The sequence below is a fragment of the Amblyomma mixtum genome, chromosome 1 (genome assembly GCF_055824585.1).
Source record: "Amblyomma mixtum isolate Tamu chromosome 1, ASM5582458v1, whole genome shotgun sequence".
NCBI classification, from domain to species: domain Eukaryota; kingdom Metazoa; phylum Arthropoda; class Arachnida; order Ixodida; family Ixodidae; genus Amblyomma; species Amblyomma mixtum.
The window spans coordinates 11547394-11574837 of record NC_143012.1 but is presented as its reverse complement, the minus strand read 5'-3'; the positions used below and the strand labels follow the sequence as shown (position 1 = coordinate 11574837).

Sequence of the window (27444 nt, the reverse complement as noted above, 5' to 3'; positions counted from 1 at the left end):
AATGCTTGTCACTTGAAAACAAAAATCTTATAAGCTCTGTGTATTCAATAAAAAATTGGTTGGTCCTTTCCGGCAACCCTGTCATGTTCATGCCCTCCTCCGTCGCATGGGAGGCTCTGTTCTGTTAGGCGACGGCTGTTGGTTAGATTCTTTCAGGCAACACGCTGCTACCATGGCCCTGGCAGGCCAGCTGCGTCGCTTGGGGTCAGGAAGCTCGGCAACCCGGCGAATTCCCGCGCACTTCGGCGATGGGGCTGGTGGAGGAGCGTCGACCTGCGTGGAAAAAGTGAGGAGAGGAAAGGGAGAGGTATGGATATGCTGCAATTCAAATTTTAACTGCAGATAACTGAGCTTCTACAAATGCGTTTAAAAAATTCTTGCTGGGGAATATTCGTGAAGCGGTGTCCATTAACATCCCAGGTACACCGCACATTTATTGAGTCTCTTTCAGAGCCCCTTTAACAAAATATGCACTTCCCTCACATCTGCGATATATAGGTGTGTTTTGTTAGTTAGACTAGAAGCTGTTGAGCCTCCAATATGCATCATTTCTGTCTTTTTTGGTCTGTTTGAAAATTACCGGTTCTGAATAATTATTCACAAGAATCAAAAACTACTCTTAACATACCAAGATTGGCATTTGATTTAATGCTATAGAAGCAGCCATCTTTTTTGTGTAAGTGTTTTTCCCAAATGCATCCTGTAAGCAGGCAAGTCAAACAAAAGCATTCAGTTCAATTCAATGTTTATTCGGTTCCTTGTACTATACAAAAGGGAAAAAGAAAAACTGTTTGGACCCGTAGCTAGCGTCTAGCAAGTGGGTCCAAGTCAAACGTGTAATTAAACAGGCATTGTATATATATAGGGATACAAACCAAATTTTCAGTGCGTAAGAGGAAACGCTACGTAGGTATTCACAACGGATAATATTGCATTCATGAGTACAGTATACATATAGCACTATATATTCATGGGAAATACAACTTAAGAGCAGCACTATATATACATAGGGAAACACACCTTATAACTCAAAACACTTATTGTAGATGTTATAATTCTTAAACATGAGAAAGCAACGACGCAAAATGTATCTTCACTAGTGGACCGCCGCGGTGGCTCAGTGGTTTGGTGCTCGGCTGGTGACCCGAAAGACGTGGGTTCAATCCTTGTCGTGGTGGTCAAATTTCCATGGAGGGGAAATTCTAGAGGCCCGTGTACAGTGCGATGTCAGTGCCCGTTAAAGAACCCCAGGTGATCGAAATTTCCGGAGCCCTCCTCTACGGCGTCCCTCATAGCCCGAGTCACCTTTTTGACATTACACTACCATAAACCCATATCTTAACTAGTGTAGAAAAGTTGTAAGCTGTTTCATTTTTTTATGTCCCTAAATTGAAGTTTCCATCCCCATACACACCGTCTGTTGGTGGTAAATTGAAGTTACGCGCCAACGCATTTCTTGTGGTATGGGATGAAGAGTAGAATGATGATGCATGGAATTGATGGTTGTTTCTTGGGACAGTATTCATGGTGATGGTCATATTTTTCACGGGGTATGTCAAAGGGCAGTGCCTGTAATTTGTGAAACGGTACCTTCTTGGGTGGTCATAGCTGGAGTATGTAAGTATTCGCAAACCTCGGTTTTGTAGCTGCCTTAGTGGTTGAAGATATGTCGTGTATGTCCATCCCAAAGAGTCTATACAATACGATAAGCGGATTGAATAAATGCAAAATATTCCATTCTTAACACCTTATCGTCAAAATAATTCCTTGCTTTTAGTAGTGTATGACAGCCAGATTAGATCACTGCACGGGCCTCAATATGAGGCCCAAGCCCGGCCCGGGCCCGAGACCTGAAGCCCGAGCCCGGCCCAGGCCCACCCGCGGCTTCAAGCTCGGGCCCGGCCGAGGCCCGCTAAATTATCGCTCTAGCGAGCCCGGCCCGGCCCGTGCATCCCGGAGTGAAACCCAGCCCAGGCCCGGCCCGGCCCGTTTCACACTAACGCTTGAGATTTACTGCTCACTCTGAGCAAGTAGACTGCTACTAGACCGATAAGAAACTAGCCGATAAAGGTTCTGAACCACAGTTTGGCTTGCAGAAAGTTGGTTCTTTTTAACCCAGAAGGAAGCGATTAAGAGTAGTGCTTGCCAGGCCCGTTTTTTGGACAGTGATCTCATGTAGGTGTGCAAAGATAAACTCGGGAATTTCTGAGAGCCAAATAAAAAGGGCTGCATACGCACGTAATAGACTACTTTGCATTTCCCCATGATTTTAATCGGTTATATTTCGCCGGACGGCAGTATAAACATTAAACCTGCCTAGCAAGCAGTGGGATGACATTTTTTTAGTGAACGCGGTCTCACAGGTTGAACTCATAGCCGAACTGGTTGCCTTTCAACAGAAACAAAAAGCTAAAAGGCTTGAGTATTTCACAGTGTGTGTTTTGAAGACTATAAGCATCCTAAACTAATATGTTCTTCCCGAATGCATTTCTAATAGTGTATAGGTATGTTTTGGGATGACGAACAATCAATGGCCAATTGAGACCGGTTGAATTTTACTCTTACTGATGGAGCAGAAGATAACGCGCGAACAACGTGATAACTTGCAGGGCAAAACACTTGTCATGACAACCAGGTTCAAGAAGCGAAGAGGGATAGATGCGGTTATGAGATTAGATTTACAAACTCTTGCGAGATTTTGTGGCTATTTCATTTACGAGATGTTCTGGTCAGCTGATCAAAAAGAAAACCAAATATGCTTTAGTTTGTGAATTTTCTCACATGAGAAAAATATAGCTATAAAATAAAAGCTACGTTTTTGGGGCTTAAGGGCCCAAGTGGAGTCAGGCTGTGAGAGACACCGAAGCAGAGGGCTCCGGATCATTTCGACCACCTGGGTTTCTTCAACGAGCAATGATACTGGAAAGTACATGGCTGTCATGCTTGCCGCCTAAACAGAAATGCGGCCGCCGAGGCTAAGAGCAAACCCTGGTTCCCCGGCTCAGTAATCAAGCGCCTTGACCACTAAGCCACCGCAGTGGCGAAATAATGAAATAAATAAGTCAATGAATAAAGCTTAGTTTTTTTCCTCAGCGAGTACTATAAGCCATAGCTCATCCGTGTCGTTGCTCGAATGCCGCAGTTGTGTACTTCACTCTGCAATAGTGAATGAATAGTCGGGCACCAGCCGTTTCTGTACGGACCCAAGCCTTACCCGGGTCCGCAGCTTTAAGCCCCAGAGCCCGGCCCGGGCCCGCAACTTCAGGCCCGGCCCAGGCCCAGCAAAACAAATCATGTCCCGGCCCGGGCTTTCGGGCCGGCCCGAGCCCGTGCAGTGCACTAGTTGGTACAACGATAAAATATAACTTATTTTTTACTATGTGCATAGCATTTTTTTTCTTTCAGGATTGTTGATCATATTTCATAATAGCTTATCTTCTCTCCTGTGTACCCTTCAATAGCTACACTCTCTCCCCATCATAGATGAAGATCTTCGAAGCTTTGTTATTGGATGATGCTAGCGTTATTACTTTCTTGGTTGATTTCGTAGGAGGCAAAATGCTAGAGGCCCGTGTAATGTGCGATGTCAGTGCCCCTTGGAGAACCCCAGGTGGTCGAAATTATCTAGAGCCCTCCACTACGATGTCCCTCATAGCCTGAGTTGCTTTGGGACGTTAAACCCCATAAACCGTAAACCAATTTCTTGGTTTAAGCGGTAACCAAGTTCCTCAAAAGTTGCCGTCGTAAGGCGTACACGACTCAGCTGTAACAAATTTGGGCGTATAAACTGAAATGAACTCTAAGCTATACTGAAGTTGTAATTAATGTCTGGCAGGTGGAACTATATTAATTTTTAGTTGATCATGTTTGCCAGCATACGATCACCATTGTGCTCACTGATCATAGTTTCCAGCACCAGGACACATAAAGCAGTAGTGTTCATTGATTGAAAAATTCCCAGTAAAAGTTTTCTTCAGTATTCCTAAAAAGACTGTTTTGTAATTGAGCACTTTAGACAGGTTTCTGCGGTGCGGAAAAAGTGGGGTGCTTCAGATTCAGTTGTCAGTCTCCTTAAGAATAAATATGTGGGAAGCATGAATGGCAGTTTACCAATATTCCTCAAGATAAAAATATGCAAAAGCTGTATCTTACCGGCACTCGCCTACGGAGCAGAAATATTCTCTCTAATGTACCCTCCAATAGCAACGCTCCCCGCAGGGATGTCTGCAACATGTGGACGTTGGTGAGTGGCGACACCACGGGGTTAACCCGAGCATCCGCAGGGACATCCCCGCAGGGGGATGATGGTGAGCAGTGCGTCACCACGGACCCGAGCACCCGCGCTTAGCCGTGCGTGGCATCGCCGTGTCCGGGGAAAAGGGGATCCTGGTGGTTGAGCCGAGGCAACACACCACTTTGGCCCCAGCTTCCCGTAGACGGCACCTCCGGCCTGACCCGGCCGGGCGAAATCGTCAGTCGCCTTTTCCTGTTCTCCTCTCCATCTTTCACTGTCCTATCTCCTTTCCTACAACCTTCCTGTATCCTCCTCCCTTCTTGGTTTTTTCCTTTTTTTCCTGGCGGCAAGGGTTAACCTTGTGTGGCCAACTACCCTGAGTTGAGTCAGGGTCGTTGCGGTCAGGGTCGTCAGCTATAAAACAATTTCTATCTGTTCTGTATATATTCCTCCACATTTTACATTAAGAGTCCACGATCTACAAGAACTAATCAATGAACTTCCGGAACTATACCTAGTACTTGGGGATTTAATGCTCACTCTCCTTTTTGGGGAAGTGAGCGCTGCGACTCAAGGGGTCAAATAATCGAAGATTTTATTCTCACAAATAGTGTATGCCTTTTAAACACAGAAAAAGCCACATACTGCTCCCCTACCTCAGGGAAAATGACCTGTTTAGATTTGTCGTTTAGTTCACCTTCTGTTTTTAACGAGTTTAAATGGGACGTCATTGACAACCCATATGGTAGCGATCACCTCCCTATATTAATCGCTTTAACATCCCCACCGGAAATAATCCCCACAAGGCCGCGGCACTGGAAGCTCCACCTCGCCGACTGGTCACTTTATAGAGCAAAGGCAACTTTAGAAAATATAGTTTTAGAAAATCGCACCATCGACCAGATAAACGAAAAGTTCACTAATTGTATCATAACTGCCGCACTCACAGCTATTCCTCACTCGTCGGGAGTGGCACAACAAAACCATAAAGTATGGTGGACAAAAGACTTTAAAGAAGCTAAAAAACAACAAAATAGAGCTTGGGGTAAATTCCGTAGGTATCCGACACATGAAAATCTCTTAAACTTTAAAAAGGCAAAAGCTAAAGCTCGGTACGTCCGTCGCTGTGCCGAGAAAGCATCATGGCAGAATTATGTTTCATCTATCAACAGTCAAATCCCATCTAAAAAAATGTGGGAGCAGGTTCGAAAATTAAGCGGCAACTTTTCACCATTCACAATTCCTTTTTTAACAACACCTGGCACACAAACAAGCATAGAGGAACAGGCAGACATATTAGGGGAACATTTCGCTGCAGTTTCAAGTTCATCACACTATACGAAGTCCTTTTTAAACTACAAAAACACAGCTGAAAAACAGAGGCTTCCAACAAGTGGAGGTGCAAATCAAGAATACAATAGTCTAATTACCCTCCAAGAAATCAATACAGTACAATCTGCCGGCAAAAAAACTGCTCCAGGACCCGACGAAATACATTGTGAAATGCTTGCCCATCTTTCCGAGCCAGCCGTGGACGCACTTTTAAGATTCTTTAACACAGTTTGGATATCTGGGAAAATACCTGAAGCCTGGAAGAAAGCTATCATTGTACCGTTTCTTAAACCTAGTAAACCCCCAACCTCTCCTAACTGTTATAGACCCATAGCCTTAACCAATTGTCTCGCCAAATCCTTTGAAAGCGTCCTTAATATAAGATGAACTTTTGTTCTTCAATCCTGCGAACTTCTTGATATCCATCGGTGTGGATTTAAAAAGGGATTCTCCATTACAGATCACCTAGTCCGCCTTGAAAATACTGTCAGAAAAGCTTTTATACACAAACAACACTGTCTTAGCGTCTTTTTTGATTTAGAGAAAGCATACGATACTACCTGGAGGCTCTGTATTCTTCAAGACTTAGCTGAGCTCGTTATCTGCGGCAGAATGCTGAGCTCCATTAAAGACATTTTGTCTAACCATTCATTTAATGTCCGCCTAGGCTCAACCCTTTTGAGGAATTTTATTCAGGAAAATGGAGTGCCTCAAGGGTGCATTTTAATCGCAACTCTCTTCGTTGTAAAAATGAATTCTATTAAGAAAATAATCCCAAGGTCCATTATGTATTCAGTCTATGTTGGCGATCTTTAGATAGCATGCACATCTTCCAATATATCCACATGCGAACAACAAGTACAGCTTACAATCAACAAAATGGCAACATGGGCAGACAAGAATGGTTTCCAGTTCTCAGCACAGAAAACAGTGGCCTTACTTTTTGCACTCAAACGAGGCTTGCACACATATCCCACATTACACCTAAACCAAACCGAACTGCCTTTAAAAAATGAACACAAATTTCTAGGCATCACCTTCGACAAAAAACTTACTTTCCTGCCTCACATAAACGCACTGAAAAAGGAAGCGTCGCTATCACTGAACATACTGAAAGTTCTTTCACGCAAACACTGGGGTTCTGATTGGGTATGCCTTCTACACATTTATTGCTCTGTAGTACGTTCCGTTTTAGACTATGGTTGCATAGTGTATGGATCAGCAAGGCCGTCATACTTGAAGCGACTGGACCCTGTGCACAATTTGGGTTTGCGTCTTTCAACTGGTGCTTACAGGACATCACCCATAAAAAGCCTGTATGTAGAAACCAATGAACCACCACATGCAGACAGAAGAACAATGCTCACATGCTCATACATTTTATAGATCCGTTCCCAGCCTAAACACATCTGTTACCCACTCATTACAAAGTGCCCATCTCGAACACTATTTACTAACAAACCTCTCGCAATCAGGCCACTTCTCTGCTTTGAAGAGAAATGCCAAGAACTAGACATAATGAACACATTGCCTAATATTGCCTGCAAACGTGATCCACTCCCGTCTTGGTACTGCCTACCATCTGTGTGCGACTTCACATTAACACAATTTCGGAAAAAACACACACCACATGAGCAGATATTACAAGAATATTTAGCACTAAACGAAAAATACGTAGAATACGAAGCATTTTATACCACTTGATCAAAATCAGCACACTACGTCGGAAGTGCTGTGGTTCGGAATAATTGGGAAAAAACAGTACGGCTACCTGAGTGTGCATCCATTTTCACCGCCGAGTGTTACGCAGTCTCGGTGGCGGTAGAAAAAGTACTAAATGAGAACATTCAGATCAGTATCATTTACACTGATTCTCTTAGCATACTAACCTCACTTCACCATAGAAACGCAGTCACACCAATAATCGGTGATATCATACACAACATAACAAGCGCCACAATACGGAGACAAGACATAAAATTTTGCTGGGTTCCCAGCCACATTGGAATCACTGGCAATGAGAAAGCGGATGAATGTGCTGGAAAAGCTCTGAACAAAAAAATAAAGAACGTGAACATTCCCTACATAGATGGTATAAAGTTGGTACAGTGTAAGCTAAGAAATAAATGGCAGTCGCAGTGGAATATTGAAAGAAGTAATAAGCTACGTTTAGTAAAACCCATCCTAGGCGAATGGAAATCATGCTCACACCAAAAACGATTCATCGAAGTTATTTTATGCCGTCTCCGTATTGGATACACACATCTCACACACAACTTCCTGCTCACAAAAGAACACAAGCCTGTTTGCGAGCAATGCGGATGTGAACTTACCGTAAACCACATACTACTGTCATGCACAAAACTTGAATCACTAAGGAAAAAATATTTTGCTACATTTTACACAGAACATATCCCATTTCATCCAGCGTTGATTTTAGCTGAACATGCACCCGTTAGTATACTTGATGTTTTTAGCTTTTTAAGGGAAGCCGGTATTCTTCAAAAACTCTATTGTTCTGACCCTGTGCTTCTCTACTTAGAACGATACACCTCAGCCACTTTCTCAGTCCTGAGAAGGACGCTGAGGTTTTTATCTGAGTGGTTGGGAGCCTCGAGATCCTTGCCAAGCCAAGGATGTCCACGGAGGTTAACCAACTTTTAAAAGCTTCTGCGAACAGCCATTTCGAAAATGTTTGTCTTTTATCAACTAGGTAGTAAAAATAACTTTTAGGCCCTTTGCACCACTGTTTTTATACACCTTGTTTTCAAACTTTGCTAAACCAATTTTTCTAAATCTTGTTCTTGGCACATGATAGCCTTAGCCGCTTATGCGCCATTAAACCCAACACAGCGTACAACAAACAAACATATTTCTGTGAATTGTACATTATTGCCATTTGGTATGGGGCACTACCACTAACACGAATATTACCAAACTTTACAGATTGCAGAAAAAGGCAGTTCGAATAATCATGAATGTTCCGTATGATAGCCACGCAGAGCCTATGTTCACAGAACTGAATCTAACACATATCCCTGAAATTTACAAGACAACGTTAAGAAAGCATTACCAGGCAGGTATTAAAAGAAACAAGTCTCTTAGTAGTATCGCTAACTTATCACCTAAACTATTCACACGCAACACTCGCCAACTTCAGCAATGGGAAATTCCACGCCAGTGCACTAATTATGGGCAACAAATGCTGAAATATCTTCTCCCGATTTTTCTGCATAAGCGAAGTACTTGTGATTTTACAGACGTGTGACACTGTATGATCGTGTACCTATGCTTGCTGTACATTGTCATGTACACAGGGCCACGGACCCTGTCAAGCCCATATTGAGGCTTTTTGTCTGCGATCCCTCAACACCGTTGACGTTTAAAATAAACCGAATTATTTATTTATTTATTTATTTATTTTATTTATTTATTTATTATAAGACATCAGAACTTACTTGGGTTACTTCGAAGATTGAAAGCAAGTCGGCAGTCCCTTTCCCATCGCGTTGTAGTGTTTTGAGAAAGGCAGACTCTCACCATTCTGCCAGCGGCGTTGCGCTGCTGCTAGCACATGTACTTCTTGGTAGCAGTGAGATCAGCAGTATTATTTTTTTGGTAGTATATTTAAAACGAAGATAACTGCTGTAAGCTGTTGAGTCTCAGATTTTCTTTCATCATTTCCACTGTACGCGACCTAAGTAGCGCCGCAGTCATGTCCATGCAGTTGCACAGAGTTACTGTGCTAATTGTATAGCTGTCGTCGACATGACGGTTTACAGACACTATCTACCACAAGAAAGGGAGACTATCATATCAAAGAATTGGGTTTCAAATTATTCTGCCGTCTTTATGAACTGTGGCCATGCTGTTTTTATTTTACAAGTTGTTTGCACCGTTGCATTTTGCAGGCACTGAAACTAATGTTGGCAACCCAAAGAGTACACAAGCTACCAGGAGGAGGATCTTTGGAAGCCACTGCTGCCAGGAATTGCAGCCTGAACAGCTTGAAATTGCACATTCGGTGATCTCAGATTGTTGTGGCGGTGCACAAAATGGGGCATGTCAGACGCTGCCTTGTTTAGAGCACAACCACATCATTGCATCGACTAATATCATGGTGTGGGCTACTCGAGGATTCATCATGGAAAGGGGCAGTGCAAAACAAACGAGGACGTAGATGAAGAAACATGCACGACAGGAGAAGCACTGAACTACCAACTGAACCTACCTACCTGCCAGCCTGCTGATTCTTCATCTTCGTCCCTGTTTCTTTTGCGCTGCCACTTTCCATCACACATCATTTGAACATGAAGAAATCATGTCGTCTCATGTGACATTGTGCATTGGTGTAGCGTGAGTGGCGAGGAAACCTTATTATCCAGAACGTTACAGTACAAGTTGCATTTTTCTGTATCTTCCGTGTAGCTTTTTTCTGAACTGAGTACACGAAAAAAAACACTCCAGTAGAAAAAGTGCCTGTTCTGTGGCTGTGATTTTTTTTGCATCGTACTAGATCTTGCTTTTCATGTTGTAACCTCAGCCCTTTAGGTCTTGGGATTTTTTTGTGGTGCTACCACCTTTGAGTTTCCTTGTAGCGTTATTTTACTGCTTATTGTTTCCTTTACACTTTTTCATGCAACTTTTTTATAAACTGAGCTCTCAAAAGCAGTAGTATCCACTATGGCACCTTTCTTCATTTCTTCTTTCACTCCCACCTTCCTCCCTTCCCTTGCGGTGTCGTTCGGGTGTCCACTGAGATATGCGAGGCAGTTACTGCTTCATTTCCTTTCCCAAAGACCGATTTCAATTTTCTTCATATTTTTCTTGTTGTGCAGACAGATATTCTGGGATGAATATTAACCTATGCTGTTTTACCTAATGTGTACAGAAGCAATTGGTGCATGTGCTTCTGATTCCATATGCTGGTTGGAAAGATTATCTAGTCTGCTTCATTGTGTTGTGGTATTAGTGATCCATGCTGATTTTAGTGCTGTGTACTTTTTTATTGACACTGCTGACAGAAAATTGTTTGTAATCTTACTTCTGTTACTCATTTTCTCAGAACACCGAGCTGCATTATGCTAGACTGAGTTCAGAAGTGTTGTCTTTGCTGTGGTATTTCTTTTAGTTTGCTGTCTTGACACTCAGAACTCATGCGTATATTTTCGTTATTTCTTCATTACACCTGAATTATGTAATATCAGCCTGCACATAATTTTATTCAGGGAGCTTTGTTCTTTTTGAGGCTGTATATAGAAAAATGTTTCCTTATCGTTTATGCATAAAAGCTTTAGAACTACTTGCTTTGGTGATACAATAAATGGAACAAGGTACCCACAAACATACCGTAAAAACCCACGTGTAAATTTGGGCTCGCATACAATACGAGAAATATTTTGGGCGTAGCAAAAACGTAAAAAAAAAAGTTTTCATCCGCGTATAATGAGAGTAAGGAGAGGCAGTCAGCTCATAAATGTTCCAAAAGTTGCGAAAGCCGAATGTCTTCTGATTATTTGTGGATGCCAACGTGCAGGCTATGACGCATGTAGCATGGGCGCCAAGTATCTGGCAGATACCGAACTGGGCGCTGCACTCACACCTACTCGTGTCCTGCATCTTGGGCATGCGCGGACTGGTTTCAGCATACGTGTAGGCACACAGACATGCATACTTCGGAAGTGTTCGTAGTCGGAGCTTTAGTGTTTGTCATCATCAATTGTACTGTCCTTGGAAAGGTCGTTGTCAGAGATATCTTCCCATTAAACACGTCTCCGGCACCGTCGAGCACGTTCGATATGTCAGATTTCTCGAAATCACGACCAGTGCTCCTCAGGAATGCTATCCCAAGCATCTGCAACGCAACTGCACAGAGCGGTTGGAGAGGCCCGTGTCCAGCAACAGTAACTGCGGGCTCCCTAATTCATCCAGACCACGTAGCAGGGCTTGACACGGTACCGATGCTAGCGGCAGAAACGATTACTTTCCTTTTCAAGCAGCTGAAGACTGCTGTCGCGGTCCCAATCCCATGGGCAGTGCTATCATTCTGGGCATCACGAAGTTAGGTCAGCATAGTGAAGTGGCATCGAAATCGAAACTACCTACCTGCACCACCATTAGATAGCGCCTCCTCTCATTCGAAGTGTGGTATTGATGGCACGAAACCACAACTGCGGATTTTGGCCTAAAATTGTCTCGATCCGCATATAACATGATTTCCAAAAAATAACAGCGTGAAAAACGGTTACAGAGGGTTGAAAAGCAGGACAAGTGCTTGTCCTTTGTTTATTTACTCTTCATCCCCGTTTCTTGCGCTGTTACTTTTTAGAAAATGTAGCACCAACTCGCAAGCCTGGCTATCGTGTTGAATATAATACGAGGTTGAAATTTAACATGCTAAAATCTGGAAAGAAAAAAAATGTGGCATATGCGGGTTTTTTTAATCTACACTCTGAAATGTTACATGAGATGTTGCAGTGTGCCATAACAGAAGTGCTGATTACTTTGTTATTTTCTTCCATGACAGCTTACCTTAAATATTTTATTAAGCATTTGGCTACATTTCCAGAAATGAAACTAGTTCTTCAGCAGTGTTTCTCCAACAAATTCCTAAACGTTTTCCTTCAGGGTGCATGGTAATTATGACTGTAGCATTATTTGACATCTGGAAGGCTGTCACTGGAAGTGTACTTTGTGACAGGTCAAATCTCACTGACATTCTTTTATTCATGAAGAACTCTTGAATAAATTTGCAGAATTCCAGCCATAAAGCCGGGGATCGTATGTGCTTTTTGCCACAGCAGCTCGTTATTAAAATGGTTGCAGAGTATGGCTATTGTTTTCAGTAATAATTCAATAGAGAGAACATTATCCCTCTAACTGGTTGCAAATTTATAAGTACGATATTTTCTAGAGCCAAGTTCTTTTTTTTTTTTGTCATGATCAAACCACTGACATTAATGATGTTATCTGAAATATCTCATGCCTTCTAGATCCATGGGTTTCAGGCCACACCACTGAATGAGCTGTGACACATGTGGTCCCGCATTTCATTGAAAGTACTCCGCATTTCATGGTGCAGGCCTGGTCACAGCTGATCCCAGGCATGGTGTGCTGCCACCTGGGGGAAACGTGCAAGATAGCAGCACCTATATGCAACACACCGTGCCAAGTCCTTGTAGCACCGTTGGAAACCACCAAGGTGAACACACCAGCAAGCAGCTGTATCAGTCCAGCCAATGCAGCAGGGGCTTCACGAAGGAAACTCACATAGAGCCTCACCTTCTCACCCACATCGGCGACCGTCCCCACCAGTGTGAATACTGCAAAAGAAGCTTTGCGCGAAAGGACAGCTTGGTAGTACACCTCCGTACCCACACGGGCGAGCGTCCATACCAGTGCGACCACTGTGAAAGCAGCTTTGCTCAAAAGTACCACCTCGTCGTACACCTCCGTACCCACACGGGCGAGCGTCCATACCAGTGCAACCACTGCGGACGCAGCTTTGCTCACAAGAGCACCCTTGTAGAGCATCTTCGTATCCATACTGGTGGGCGCCCGTATCAGTGCGACCACTGTGAAAAGACCTTTGCACAGAAGTCCAGCTTGGTCTTCCACCTTCGTACTACCCACACGGGTGAGCGTCCATACAAATGTGACCATTGCGTGAGCAGCTTTTTATCTAGAGCGAGCTTGGTGGAACACCTTCGCACGCACATGGGTGAGAAGCCGTACTAGTGCCAGCTTTGCCCCATGGTTTTTGCCCAGAATGCGAACCTTGCAAAGCATGCGCGAACCCACAGGGGAGAAAAACCGTTTCAGTGTCAGTTCTGCCCTGCGGCATTCGAGGAAAAGGACATTTTAATACGCCATGAAATCAAACAACACTTGCGGAATACCACAGTTTTATGAAGTTCTGTTTCCTATTTCCTAACATTAAACGTGAGAGCCATTGCTTGCTTACCTGTCTCGATTACATTATCCAGGTTGCAAAAAATGTACAACTTTACATGGCCTCAATGTAGATAGGCAGAAAGCACTTTTTCAGGTCCTTTCTCCTGATCATAAGAACCATGGTCATACCGAGGTAATTCTGAAATTGATTGGGACTTTCTTGGCATGTGCGCTTTGCATCACTTATTAGATTAAGGTTTTTGAGCAACAAGATTAATAGTTGTTTGTATAATATAGTATATGCTCGATAATTCAAATTTCAAGGAACCAGAAAAAATTTGATATATCAAATCTACTGGAAATAAACTAACAAGAACTGCGTGCATCACAGCAAATATCCTTGGTGAAAGATTGGGCTGTGGCCTCCTGCTTTTGGGGTGAAAACTGAGCAACAATGACTATTTTTCACAATTCAGTCAATGCCTTTTTCAGTGAAATCTGCCGGGAGCACTGAGGCAGAGCTGCATGAAAATGGAAAGGGCCTCCTCCTCGTACGTGTGTTGTTAACTGTGCAGCATTCAATTCATGTTTGGTTGGCACTATTTTGACATCCGCATGCCATTCCTAGACGCAGCCTCCCTTCAGGAGCCCATTCGAATGATCCGGTGCTAGATCTATAGCATCCAAGTTAGCGGGCGTCTGACACCATAGACTTACACTGGCATTGTCAGTGAGTGCCGAGCTATCCAGAGTTTCCAAATTAACTTCATTAATGAGTTTGCTGTGCGCATTAATGACGATTTCTTGGCCATCCACCAGCAAAAGCATATGTGGGTGAAGGAAAAGTTTGTTTTTTTACAGCTTGTGCCACTTTTTGTCGCGAGTTTTTGGCACTAGCTTACAACTCCTTATAGTAGTGTAAAAAAACTTTTCTTTTTGTGTTTAATACCATGAGTGGAGTCTGTTCTCTTATTGATGCAAAAGCAGCACAAACTTCGCAAGGATAGAGAAAGAATTGACGAGACACAGCGCTGTGTCTCGTCTTCTCTTTCTGCATCCTTGTGAAATTTTGTGCTCTTTTGTGTTCTGGTGAACAACAACTAGCTCGAGACGTGTGTTGTGGCTATGTTATTGGGAGACCGCGGTAGGAACATAAAGCCCAGCCTCCAGATTTGATACATTTCTCTCTTTTGCTGACAGGCTTCGTGAGTGTCCTGTTTGTTGAAATTTAAGAAAGAAAGTTCTACTGCGCCATTCCTGTGCGTTAACCTTTGTCAAATAGCGATGTCTATAAATTTGGCGTAGTTTTGTTACATGTTGTGTCCTCAGCATTGTCATTCTTGACAAAGATGTTGTAGATTACCTGACAGAGTTTTGCATTACTGCCACAGCAGCAGATGTTGTCTTTTGTAGTTTACCTTAGTGGCTTGGTGACATTTAAGCATTCCTACAGCGAGCCCTCATACATGTTGTGCTTATTAAAACTTATTGAACTTGATTTGGAGACAGCATTTGTTGGGGGACCATTGACATAAAAATATTTTAAATTTATAACAGCTTGTGGAGTTGGAGCTGTTGAAAACAGAGTTTGATGGAACATTTACCCCTTTGCATTGAGAAATTCAGCTATATGATGTGGGCTGGAATACCACATCTCCTCTTTCATAATGCTGGTCAGTTCACAGGTGGTTACTGTTTGAGAATATTTTCCACTTGTAATTATGTGTTGTAATGTTCATAATTTGTGGTCAAATCAATAAAATTTTCTTTCCAGCCGTACAGTGTAAAAGGATGGTGTAGCCACAAAGAAAGAGGCTATTGGCAGCTTGGTGAGGCAACTGCCTCGACTTATGATGGCACTGAAAGCACATCATAGACATATAAACCAGTGTCATTTGGCGTAGAAGGTAAATTAGATGCCTCTGGGTTTGGTTATGAGGTGTGCATATTGTTTCTGTATATGGAATGAAGGAATGGTTTATAAAATACTTCTCAGAGGCAGATTTCATTCGTTATGTGCCTTTGCTTCATCAAAGGAGACTGTATCACTGCAGTTTTCTTGCCTTCAAGGGTGGTCATACTTAAAGGTGCAGTGAAGAGGAATCTGAACTCGTCTTTTTGCCGCGGTAACTCGATCTACACGTTCCGGGCGTTCTTAGAAACTTCGACTTATTCCCTGTGTGGCTGATTTCCCTAATTAAATGAATTAACATCCAGCTCCCGCCTTTTTTTTTTAATTCTTTCCATACGGTGTGCAGAGTCGACCAACGCGTGGAGTGCCTTTCAGCCAGCTACGTGGAGGCTTTGCCTTTGCTTTATTTTGTTTGTTAGGTTTCCGTGAATAAATAGTTTCATTCGCAGATAATTTAGCCGCAAAATAAGCCTGCAGAAATAACAATACGTGTGGACTATTTGCTACTACGGATTACTACGTATTACTCCGCCGTTGGCAGAGCGGCAAGCCTCCACGGGGCTGGCTGTAAGGCACTCCACGTGTTGGTCGACTGCGCCCACCATACGGGGAAGATTTAAAAAAAAAAAAGGCGGGAGCCGGACGTTAATCCGGTTTAATTATGGAAATCGGCCACACAGGGCAATAAATCGAAGTTTCTAAGAATGCTCGGAACATTTAGATTTAGTTCCTGCGGCAAAAAGAAGAGTTCAGATTCCTCTTCACTGCACCTTTAATGTTCTTCGCCAACGCCTTATATACCAACAGTTCAGTTCTGTGTTCTAATTTTGTGCAATGGCTTCATCTGTGTATAACTTTGTGATGCCAGCTTTGTAATGCACACCAGCAAAGTCATCTCAGGTGAAATCATGTCCAGCCTCCTGTGCATCAACAGCACTTTGCTACAAATTCACGTGTGTCTAATCATTCAGGTGTTCAGCAGTGTTCTCAGTCGTCATTAGGCCCGTAAAGCATGCTTTACGGAAGCAATTCCTAATGCACTCCACAGTCAGTCCTATCCGCATGGCCTTGGTAATTTCCACAGCAACGAACAAAGATATCTGAACCAGAGCATCGCTATCTGGTGTTTGAATTGGTATCAGTACGAGTTGGATGATGCACTGATTATAGGACACCTTAGGCTCATGAAGACGCCCATGTCCGGTGGCTGTACCTTGCACTTGGCATTTGGTGGCAAGAACATTTTCACCACAGATAGAGAAAGCAACTCTTTTTGCGATGCTAGGTTATCTAGCAGGAGTTGGAGCTCGTATTTGTTTAATTATGCTACCCGATGAGCAAATGCTTGTCACACGAAAACAAAAAGTCCCATAACCTCGGTACATTTAAGAATACATTTCTACGCACAGCAGAGAGTCACAATGAAACGAAAGTTTGCTGTTCCTTTCCGGAGACTGTGTCATATTCATACCGTCCTCCGTTGCACGGGAGGCTATGTTCTGTTCGGAGACGGGTATTGGTTAGATTCTTTCTGTCAACACACAGCTACCATGGCCATGGCAGGTCAGCAGTGTTGCTTGGGGTCAGGAAGCTCTGCCCCCGGTGAATTCCTGCGCACGTCTGCATGAAAAAAAGTGAGAGGAAAGGGAAAGGAATGGATATGCTGAAGTTCAAAATTTGACTAGAGATAACTGAACTTCTACAAATGCATTTCAAAAATTCTTGCTGGAGGATATTCATGAAGTGGTGTCCGTTAATATGCCAGGTACACCACAATTTTATTGAGTCTTTTTCATTGCCTCTTTAACAAAATATGCACGTCCCTCAGATGTGCCAAATATACGCATGTTTTGTTAATTAGACTAGAAGCTTTTGAACCTCCAATATGCGTCATTTTTCTCATTTTCGGTCTGTTTGAAAAGTACTCGATCTAAACAACTATTCACAACAACCAAGAACTACTCTTAACATACCAAGATTGACATTTGATTTAATGCTGGAGAAACAGCCATCTTTTTTGTGTAGTTGTTTTTTCCTAATGCATGCTGCAAGCAGATGAGTCGAACAGAAACGTTCAATTCAGTTCAATTCAAGGTTTATTTGGTTCCTTGTCAATACGGAAAGGAAAAAAAAACTTTGGACCCTTAGCTAGCGGTTAGTAAATGGGTCCATGTCAAACGTGTAAACAGATAGTTTATATATGTAAGGTCAGTAAACAAAATATTCAATATGTAAGAGGAAGGGGCATGTAGGTATTCATAACGGATAATATTGCATGCATGAGTGCAGTATGAGCAATGCACTATATATACTCGAGAACTACAACTTAGGAACAGCACTATATATACAACTTAAGAACAGCAGTATGTATATACATGGGAAATACGCCTTATAACTCAAAACACTTATACAATATGTTACAATTCTTGAACATGAGAAAGCAAGGAGGCAAAATGTGTCTTCACTAGTGCCGAAAAATTGTAAGCTATTCCATATTTTTGTGCCCCTAAATTGAAGTCACCGATCCCCTAACACACTGTATCTTCTGGGAAAATTATAGTTACCCGCCAACAAATTTTTGGTGGTGCAGGATGAGGTAGAGAATAATGATGCTTGGAAAGGATGGTTGTTTCTGAGGACAGTATTCTTGGTAATGTTCATATTTTTTCACAGAGTATGTCAAATGGCAATGCCTGTAATTTATGAAACAGTACCTTGCATGGGTGGTCATAGATGGAGTTGTAAGTGTTCGCAAAGCTCATTTTTGTAGTTGCCTTTGTGGTTGACGAAATGTTGTGTATGTCCATCCCCAAGTGTGTATACAATATGATTAGTGGTTTTTTATGAATGCTAGATATTGCATTCTTAACACCTTATCATCAAAATAATTCCAACCTTTTAGTAGTGTATGACAGCGAGATGATAGCCTTGCGCAGACTGAGTTGATGTGCGCTTGCTAATTCAAGTGGTTATCTATTATTATGCCAAGGTACTTGAATGACCCAACCCTTTCAGGTTCACAATTCTTCATTTTCATTTTAATATTTGATGTGATTAATCTACACCGGGAGTGGATTACCATGCATTTTGTTTTTTTTCACATTCAGAGCTAGTTTATTTTATATGAACCAGTGAGACATGGTAGATAGTTCTGCATTGTTTTATACACTATGCTTTTGATGAGTCTGCTTGTACCAACAATTATTGCTATCAGTAACGGATACCTTTGAAACTTGAATACATTTATTTTTCTAATGATCTAAAACTTCTCTTTTGTCATAAGCAGGAGGACTGCAGCAATTGCGCAAACATTGTGAAAAATGTCCAGCGGCAGCAAAAGTGTGAGACCCCTGCCTTAAAGATTGGCTACTGGCCGGAACCTGTCGTGAGATTGTGGTGGAAATGAAAAGATCTTGCCTTGTATATTGTAAGAATCGGGCACTGTAGCATCGAAGAAACCTGATGTTACAATACTTATCTGGCACTGAAAGACACATAAAACAAACTGAAGTGCTGTCCTGCGGTGAAACCTTGGCATTATCGAAGTATTCCACCACATGACCACATTGGTAAAATATAACTTTTTGCTACATTGGTGAAATATAACTCATTTGTTGCTATGTGCACAGCATTTTTTTTTCTTTCAGGATTGTTGGTCATACTTTATAGTAGCTTACCTTCTCTCCAATGTGCCCTTCAATAGCAACACTCTCTTCGCATCTTAAATGAAGAGCTTCAAGGCGGTGTTTCTAGATGGTGCCAGCATTTTTACTTTCTTGGTTGATTTCGAAGGAGGTCAAATGCTAGAGGCTCGTGTATTGTGCGATGTCAGTGCCTCTTAGAGTACCCCAGGTGGCAGATATTACCTAGAGCCCTCCAATACGATGTCCCTCATAGCCTGAGTTGCATTGGGACATTAAATCTTATAACCCATAAACCAATTTCTTGGTTTAAGCGGTAACCAAGTTCCTCAAAAGTTGCCGTCATAAGGCATACACGACTCTGCTGCAACAACTTTGGGTGTATAAACTGCAGTAAACTCTAAAGTTGTAATTAATGTCTGGCAGCTTGAACTATATTAATTTGTAGCTGATCATGTTTGCCAGCATGCAATCACCATTGTGCTCACTGATCATAGTTTCCGGCATCAGGACACATAAAGCAGTAGTGTTCATTGATTGAAAAATTCTCAGTAAAAGTTTTCTTCAGTAATCCTATCAAAACTGTTTTGTAATTGAGCACTTTAGACAGGTTTCCGCGGTGCAGAAAAAGGTGGGGGTGCTTCAGATTCAGTTGTCGGTCTCTGTAAGAATAAATATAAGTGGGGATCATGAAAGGCAGTTCACCAATATCCCTCAAGATAAAAGTATGCAAAAGCCGTATCATACCGGCACTCGCCTACGGGAAAGAAACGTGGAGGCTAACGAAAAGGGTTCAGCTTAAGTTAAGGAGAATGCAGCGAGTTATGGAAAAAAAAATGATAGGTGCAACATTTCAGAGACCGGAAGCGGTCAGTGGGAGAGGAAACAAACGCGGGTTACTGACATCCTAGTCGAAATCAAGAGGAAGAAATGGGCTTGGGCAGGGCATGTAATGCGAAGGCAAGATAACCGCTGGTCCTTAAGGGTGATGGAGTGGATCAGGGGGCGGCAGCATAGCAGAAGGCGGCAGGAAGTTAAATGGGCGGATGAGATTAATAAGTTTGCTGGGATATAGGGGCTGCAGTTTTCAAGGGACAAGGTTAATTGGAGAGACATAGTAGAGTCTTTTGCCCTGCAGTAGGCGTAGTCAGTTTGATGATGATGATAAGTTGATCCTGTAAGCAAACAAACAGAACAAAGGCGCTGACTTTGCTCTGCCATCATTTTAGCAACCGGCACGCACTAATGTCATCTTGCACCAGTGCTGTTGAGCTCAACAAATGGCCTCGTATTGGATGTTTAAGCTAAGCATGCAAAGGTGGAGCAGTAGAAGAGCAGACAGCGGAATGCTGCACATGGGGAATGATCATTTGCAGAATTAAACAACTTTAACGGCTGAGAAAAACAATTCATTTGGCAAACATGTTCTTGGCGAAGCTTGTCATTTAGGGATAGACTAGATTCGTTTATTATAAGACATCAGAACTTACTTGGGTTAGTTCGAAGATTTGAAAGCAAGTTGGCAGACTGTAAATTTACTTTGCCTAGTCTCTTTGCTATCATGTTGAGTGTTTTCAGAAAGGCAGACTCTCACTATTCTGCCAGCGGTGCTGCGCTGCTACTAGCAAATGCACTTTCATTTCATTTCATTTCATTTTATTACCTTAAAGGCCCCTTAAAAGGGGTGTTACATAAGGGAATCAGTGAGATCAGCAGTATTATTTTATTGGTAGTATTTTTAAAACAAGATTACTGGCTCTCAGGTGTTTAGTCTCGGATTCTCTCTCATCATTTCCACTGTACGCAACCTGAGTAGTGCGGCAGTCTTGTCCACGCAGTTGCACAGAGTTACAGTACTAATTGTATAGCTTGTTCTCGACATCACGGTTTACAAACACTATCTACCACAAGAAAGGGAGGCTATTGTATCAAAGAATAGGGTTTCAAATTATTCTGCTGCATTTTTCAACTGTGGCTATGCTGGTTTTGTTCTGCAAGTTGTTTGCACCGTTGCATTTTGCAGGCACTGAAACCAGTGTTAGCAAGCCAAAGAGTACACAAGCTACCAGGGGGAGGATCCTTGGAAGCCACTGCCGCCAGGAATTGCAGCCTAAACAGCTTGAAATTGCACATCCGGTGATCTCAGATTGCGGTGGCGGTGCACTAAGTGGGGCATGTCAGACGCTGCCTTGTTGCTGCCTAGAGCACAACCACATCATTGCATCGACTAATATCTTGGTGTGGGCTACTCAGGGATTCAACATGGAAAGTGGCAGCATAAAACAATCGGGCACAAAGATGAAGAAACATGCACGACAGGAGAAGCGCTGAACTACCAACTGAACCTACCTACCAGCCTACTGATTCTCCATCTTCATCCCCGTTTCTTTTGCGCTGCCACTTTCCGTGACCCATCACTGCAACATGAACAAAGGATGTCGTGAAACATTCCACCTGTGTCATTGTGCATAGATATAGCATGAGGAAGCCTTGTGATCCAGGACGTTACAGTACAAATTGCACTTTTTCTGTGTGTTCTATACATAGCTTTTTTCTTAACAGAGTACACAAGGGAAAACACCTCCAGTAGTAAAAGTGCCTCTTGTGTGGCTGTGCATTTTGTGCATCATTCTAGGTATCGCTTTTTGTGCTGTAGCCCCAGCCCTTAAGGTCTTTGGATTTCGTTGTGGTCTCCCACCTTTTAATTTTATTTTTTTTGTCATTATTTTACTGCTTATTGTTTCCTTTGCGCTTTTTTGTGCAACTTCCTTATAAAATGAGCTCTCGAAAGCAGTAGTATCCACTAGGGCTCCTCTTTCTTTCTTCTTTCACCAACGCGGTTTGAGTGTCCACGGAGATATGCAAGACAGTTACTGCGTCATTTCCTTTCCTAAAGATCGATTTCAATTTTCTCATATCTTTCTTATGCAGCCAGATATTCTGGGATGAATATTAACCTCTGCTGTTTTACCCGATGTCTGCAGAAGCATTTGTTGCATGTCCTTCTGATTCCATATGCTGGGTTGAAAGATTGTCTTGTCTGGTTCATTGTGTTGTGGTATTTGTGATTTGTGCTAATTTTAGCACTCTGCATTTCGTTCTTGACACTGCTGACAAATTGTTTGTAATCGTTCTTCTATTAGTCATTATTTTTTGCAGAACACCAGGCCATGCTAAGCTAGCCTGAGTACAAAAGTGTTATCTTTACAATCGGTTTTCTTTTACTTTGCTGAGTTGACATTCAGAACTCGTGCGTGCATATGTTTTCGTTATTTCTTCATTATGCCTCAGTTTGGTAATATCAACCTGAATATAATTTTAGTCCGGGAGCTTTGTTCTTTCTGACGCTTTAAGAAAAAGTTAATTCCTTACCTTTTCTTGTGAACAGATGTGCAATTACTTGCTTTGTTGGTACAATAAACAGCACGGTAGCCCGCAAGGCATACGCTCTGAAATGATACTTGAGATGATACGAGATGATACTGTGTGCCAATGCTAATATTCCGAATATTTTGTTATTTTCCTTCATGACAGCTTATCTTGAACTTACTATTAAGCATTTGGGCTACATTTCTAGAAAGGAAACCAGGCCTTCAGCTGTGTTTCTCCAGCACTTTCCTAATGTCATTTCTTCAGTGTGCATGGTAATTACGATTGTAGCTTTAGTATACAGATTGAATTCTGTATTTAGAAGTGTACTTTGTCAAGGGTGAAAGCTCACTCACATTCATTTATTCATAAAAAACTGTTGGGCAAGTTTTTAATGTCCCAGCCATAAAACTAGGGATCATACATGCACGTTGCCGTAGCAGCTCCAGTTTTTAAGTTGGTTACAGAGTACGCTTATTGCGTGCAACAATAAATCAAAAGCTAGAACATCGCTCCAACTGCATACATATTTGTTAGTAGGATATTTTGTAGAAATCTGGTTTTTTTTTCTTTTTAAGATCAACCCATTTACCCTCACAATAAATATGCTAGCTTAAATGTTGTATAGCTTCTAGATTAATAGGTTTCTGGTCTCACCACTGAAAACTGTGACACTTGTGGTCTCGCATTTCATTTAAAATACCCCGCCTTTTTTGGTGCAGGCCTGGCCACAGCTGATCCCAAGCATGGTATCTCGCCTGGGGAAAACTTGCACGATGACAGCACCCTTGTGCAGCACACCATGCCAAGTCCTTGCAGCACCACTGGAAACCACCAAGGTGAACACACCAGTCAGCTGCTGTATCAGTCCAGCCACAGCAGCAGGGGCTTCGCGAAGGAAAGCCACCTAGAGCCTCACCTGATCACCCACATGGGTGATCATCCCTACCAGTGCGACCACTGCGAAAGCAGCTTTGCTAAAAAGAGCAACCTTATTGAACACCTTCGTACCCACACGGGTGAGCGTCCATATCAGTGCAACCACTGTGGAAGCAGCTTTGCTCATAAGAGCACCCTGGTGAAACACCTTCGTACCCACACGGGTGAGCGTCCGTATCAGTGTGACCACTGTGGGAGCAGCTTTGCTCTAAAGGCTACCCTGAGGGACCACATTCGTACCCACACGGGTGAGCGTCCACACAAGTGTGACCACTGCGGGAGCAGCTTCTCATCTAGAACGAGCTTGGTTCGTCACCTTCGCATGCACACTGGTGTGAAGCCATACAAGTGCCAGCTTTGCCCCATGGTCTTTGCCCGGAATGCAGCCCTGGCAAAGCATGTGCGAGCCCACAAGAGGGAAAAACCACATCAGTGTCAGTTCTGCTCAGTGGCGTTCAAGGAAAAGCACCATTTAAAACGCCATGAAATCAAACTACACTCTCAGAATACCACAGTTTTATGAAGGTTTGTTGCCTGTTTCCTAGCATTAGATGTGAGAGCCATTGCTAGCTTACCTATCTAGATTACGTTATCCACGTTACAAAAAGTATACAACTTTACATGGCCTCAACTTACATAGGCAGAAAGCACTTTTGTCAGGTCCTTCCTCCTGATCATAAGAAGCATGATAATACCAAGGTAATGCTTTGATTGACTGGGACTGGCATGGCATGTGCGCATGGCATCACTTATTAGATTTAACAGATTATTATTAATACTAGTTTATTAGAGCAACAAGATTTATACTTGTGTGTATAATATAGTAAAAGCTTGGTAATTCAGATTTCAAGGAACCAGAAAAAATTTTAATTTATCAAACATCCTCGAAAGAAACTAAAAGCTGCTTGCATGACAGCAAATATACTTGGTGAAAGATTGGGCAGTGGTCGCCTGCTATTGAGGTGAAAACGGAGCGACAATGATTATTTTTGATATTTCAGGCAATGCATTTCGCGGGAAATCTGCCGGGAGCATTGAGGCAGAGCTGCATGAAAATAGAAAGGGCCTGCTCGTCGGACGTGCGTGGTTAACTGTGTACCATTCAATTCATGTTTGGTTGGGACTATTTTGACATTTTCATGCCATTTGTAGAGGCAGCCTCCCTTCAGGAGCCCATTCGAATGATCCACTGCTAGATCTATAGCGTCCAAGTTTGCGGGCGTCTGACACTGTAGACTTACACTGGCATTATCCGGAGTTTCCAAATTGACTTAATTAACGAGCGTTAGCTGTGCACATTGCTGACGATTTGTTGGCCATCCACCGGCAAAAGCATACGTGGATGAAGGAAAAGTTGGGCTTTTAAAGCGAGCGCCACTTCTGAGTTTTTGGCACTAGCTTACATATCCATATAGTAATGTAAAAGAAGTTTTCTTTTTTGCGTTTAATACCACGAGTAAAGTCTGTTCCCATATTGATGCAAAAACAGCGCAGACATCACGAGGACACAAAGAGTAAATGAGACACAGCGCTGTGTCTCGTCTTCCCTTTCTGCATCCTTGTGAAGTTTTGTGCTGTTTTGAGTTGCGATGAACAACCAACGAGCTCGAGATGTGTTGTTCAAGTGAATTCATCTTTTCATGCTTGTGTTGTGGCTATGTTATTGGAGACCCTGGCAGGGACACAAAGATGCATTTGTCGCATTTGCTGGCAGGTTTCGCGAGTGTTCTGTTTGTTTAAATTTAAAAAAAAATTAGGAGGAATATTATGACGCACGTTTCCTGGTTAACCTTTGTCAAATTGCCATCTCTATAAATTTGGCGTAGTTTTGTTACAAGTTGTGTCCTCAGCATTGTCAGTCTTGACAAAGATGTTGTAGATTAGGTGACAGAGTTTTGCATTACTGCCACAGCAGCAGTTGTTGTCTTATTGTATTTTACCCTAGTGACTTGGTGACATTTAAGCATTCCTAGAGCGAGCTCTCATACATGTTGTTATCAAAACTTATTGAACTTGCTTTGGTGACTGCATTTATGGGGTGACCATTGACATAAAAATATTTTAAATTTATAATAGCTTGTGGAGTTAGAGCTGTTGAAAACAGAGTTTGATGGAACATTTACTCCTTTGCATTGAAAAATTCAGCTGTATGTTGTGAGCGGCAATACTACATTTGCTCTTTCATAATGCTGGTCAGCTCACAAGTGGTTGCTGTTTGAGAATATTTTTCACTTGTAACTGTGTGTTGCAATTTTCACAATTTGTGGTGAAAGCAATAAAATTTTCTTTCCGGCCATACAGTGTAAAAGGATGGTGTATCCACAGAGAAAGAGGCTATTGGCAGCTTGGTGAGGCAACTGCCTCGACTTATGATGGCAGTGAAAGCACATCATAAACATGTAAACCAGTGTAATTTGGTGTAGAAGGTAAATTAGATGCCTGTGGGTTTGGTTATGAGGTGTGCATATTATTTCTGTATGTGCAACGAAGGAGTCGTTTACAAATACTTCTTTAGTGGTAGAGTTCATTTGTTATGTGCATTGGCTTCATCAAAGGAGACTGTACCACTACAGTTTTCCAGCCTTCAAGGGTGGTCATACTTAATGTTCCTCGCTGACGCCCTAAATGCCAACAGTTAAGCTGCTTTAAGAACAGGATATGACTAATCGACATTAAAGGTTTCTAGGCGACTAGTGGCAGGTGGTCCTTGTCATCAGATTCTTGTCAGCCAGGCAGTGCACTTATTTCGCATACAGTGGCTTCATCTGTGTGTGACTTTGTAATGCTAGCTTCGTAACGGACACCGGCGAAGTCACCTCAGGTGAAATCATGTCCAGCCTTCTGTGCATCAACAGCACGCTGCTACAAATTCACTTGTGTCTAATAATGCAGATGTTCAAGAGTGTTCTCAGCTGTCATTAAGCGCGTACAGAAGGCTTTACGCCGCCGCGGTGGCTCAGTGGCTATGGTGCTTGGCTGCTGACCCGAAAGACGCGGGTTCGATCCCGGCCGCGGCGGCTGGAATTTCTTTGGAGGAGAAATTCTAGAGGCCCGTGTACTGTGCGATGTCAGTGCACGTTAAAGAACCCCTGGTGGTCGAAATTTCCGGAGCCCTTCACTACGGCGTCTCTCATAGCCTCAGTCGCTTTGGGACGTTAAACCCCATAAACTAAACTAAACTAAACTAGAAGGCTTTACGGAAGAATTCCGGATGCACTCCACAGTCAGTCCTGTCCGCATGGTCTTGATAATTTACACTGTAGCGAACAAAGATATCTGAACCAGAGCATCGCTATCTGGTGTTTGAATTGGTATCAGTACGAGTTGGATGATGTACTGATTATAGGACACCTTGGGCGCATGAAAGACACCCATGTCCAGTGGCTGTACCTTGCACTTGGCCCTTGGTGGCAAGAACAGTTTCACCACAGCGAGAGAAAGCAACTCGTTTTGCGATGCAAAGTTATCTAGCAGGAGTTGGAGCTCGTATTTGTTTAACCATGGTACCCGACGGGCAAATGCTTGTCACACGAAAACATAAAGTCCCACAACCTGTGTACATTTAATAATACATTTCTGCACACGGTAGAGAGTCACAATGACACGAAAGTTGGCTGGTCCTTTCCGGCAACTCTGTCATGTTCATGCCCTCCTCCGTCGCACGGGAGGCTCTGTTCTGTTGGGCGACGGCTATTGGTTAGATTCTTTCAGGCAACACACAGCTACCATGGCAACGCCAGGTCAGCTGCGTTGCTTGGGGTCGGGAAGCTCGGCAACCCGGCGAATTCCCGCGCACATCGGCGATGGGGCTGGTGGAGGAGTGCTGACCTGCGTGGAAAAAGTGATGAGAGGAAAGGGAAAGGCATGGATATACTGCAATTCTAAATTTGACTGCAGATAACTGAGCTTCTTCAAGTGCATTTAAGAAATTCTTGCTGGAGGATGTTTGTGAAGTGGTGTCCGTTAACATGCCAGGTACACCACTCTTTTATTGAGAATTTCGTTCATTGCCTCTTTAAAAAAGTATGCACGTCCCTCAAATGTGCCAAATATACGTTTGTTTTGTGAAATAGTCTAGAAACTATTGAACCTCCAATATGCATCATTTTCTCATTTTCGGTCTA

At 42.8% G+C, this 27444-nt stretch overlaps 1 protein-coding gene across 1 annotated transcript; it reads left to right on the top strand.

Moving 5' to 3' along the window:
* The first annotated feature begins 180 nt into the window (after positions 1-180).
* On the top strand, positions 181-25616 carry LOC149365458 (uncharacterized). The gene is made up of 3 exons (XM_089542729.1): positions 181-307; positions 12648-13202; positions 23104-25616. The coding sequence occupies exons 2-3, from the start codon at positions 12719-12721 to the stop codon at positions 23841-23843; spliced, it is 1224 nt and encodes a 407-aa protein (XP_089398855.1). The 5' UTR covers positions 181-307; positions 12648-12718; the 3' UTR covers positions 23844-25616.
* The last annotated feature ends 1828 nt before the right edge of the window (positions 25617-27444 follow it).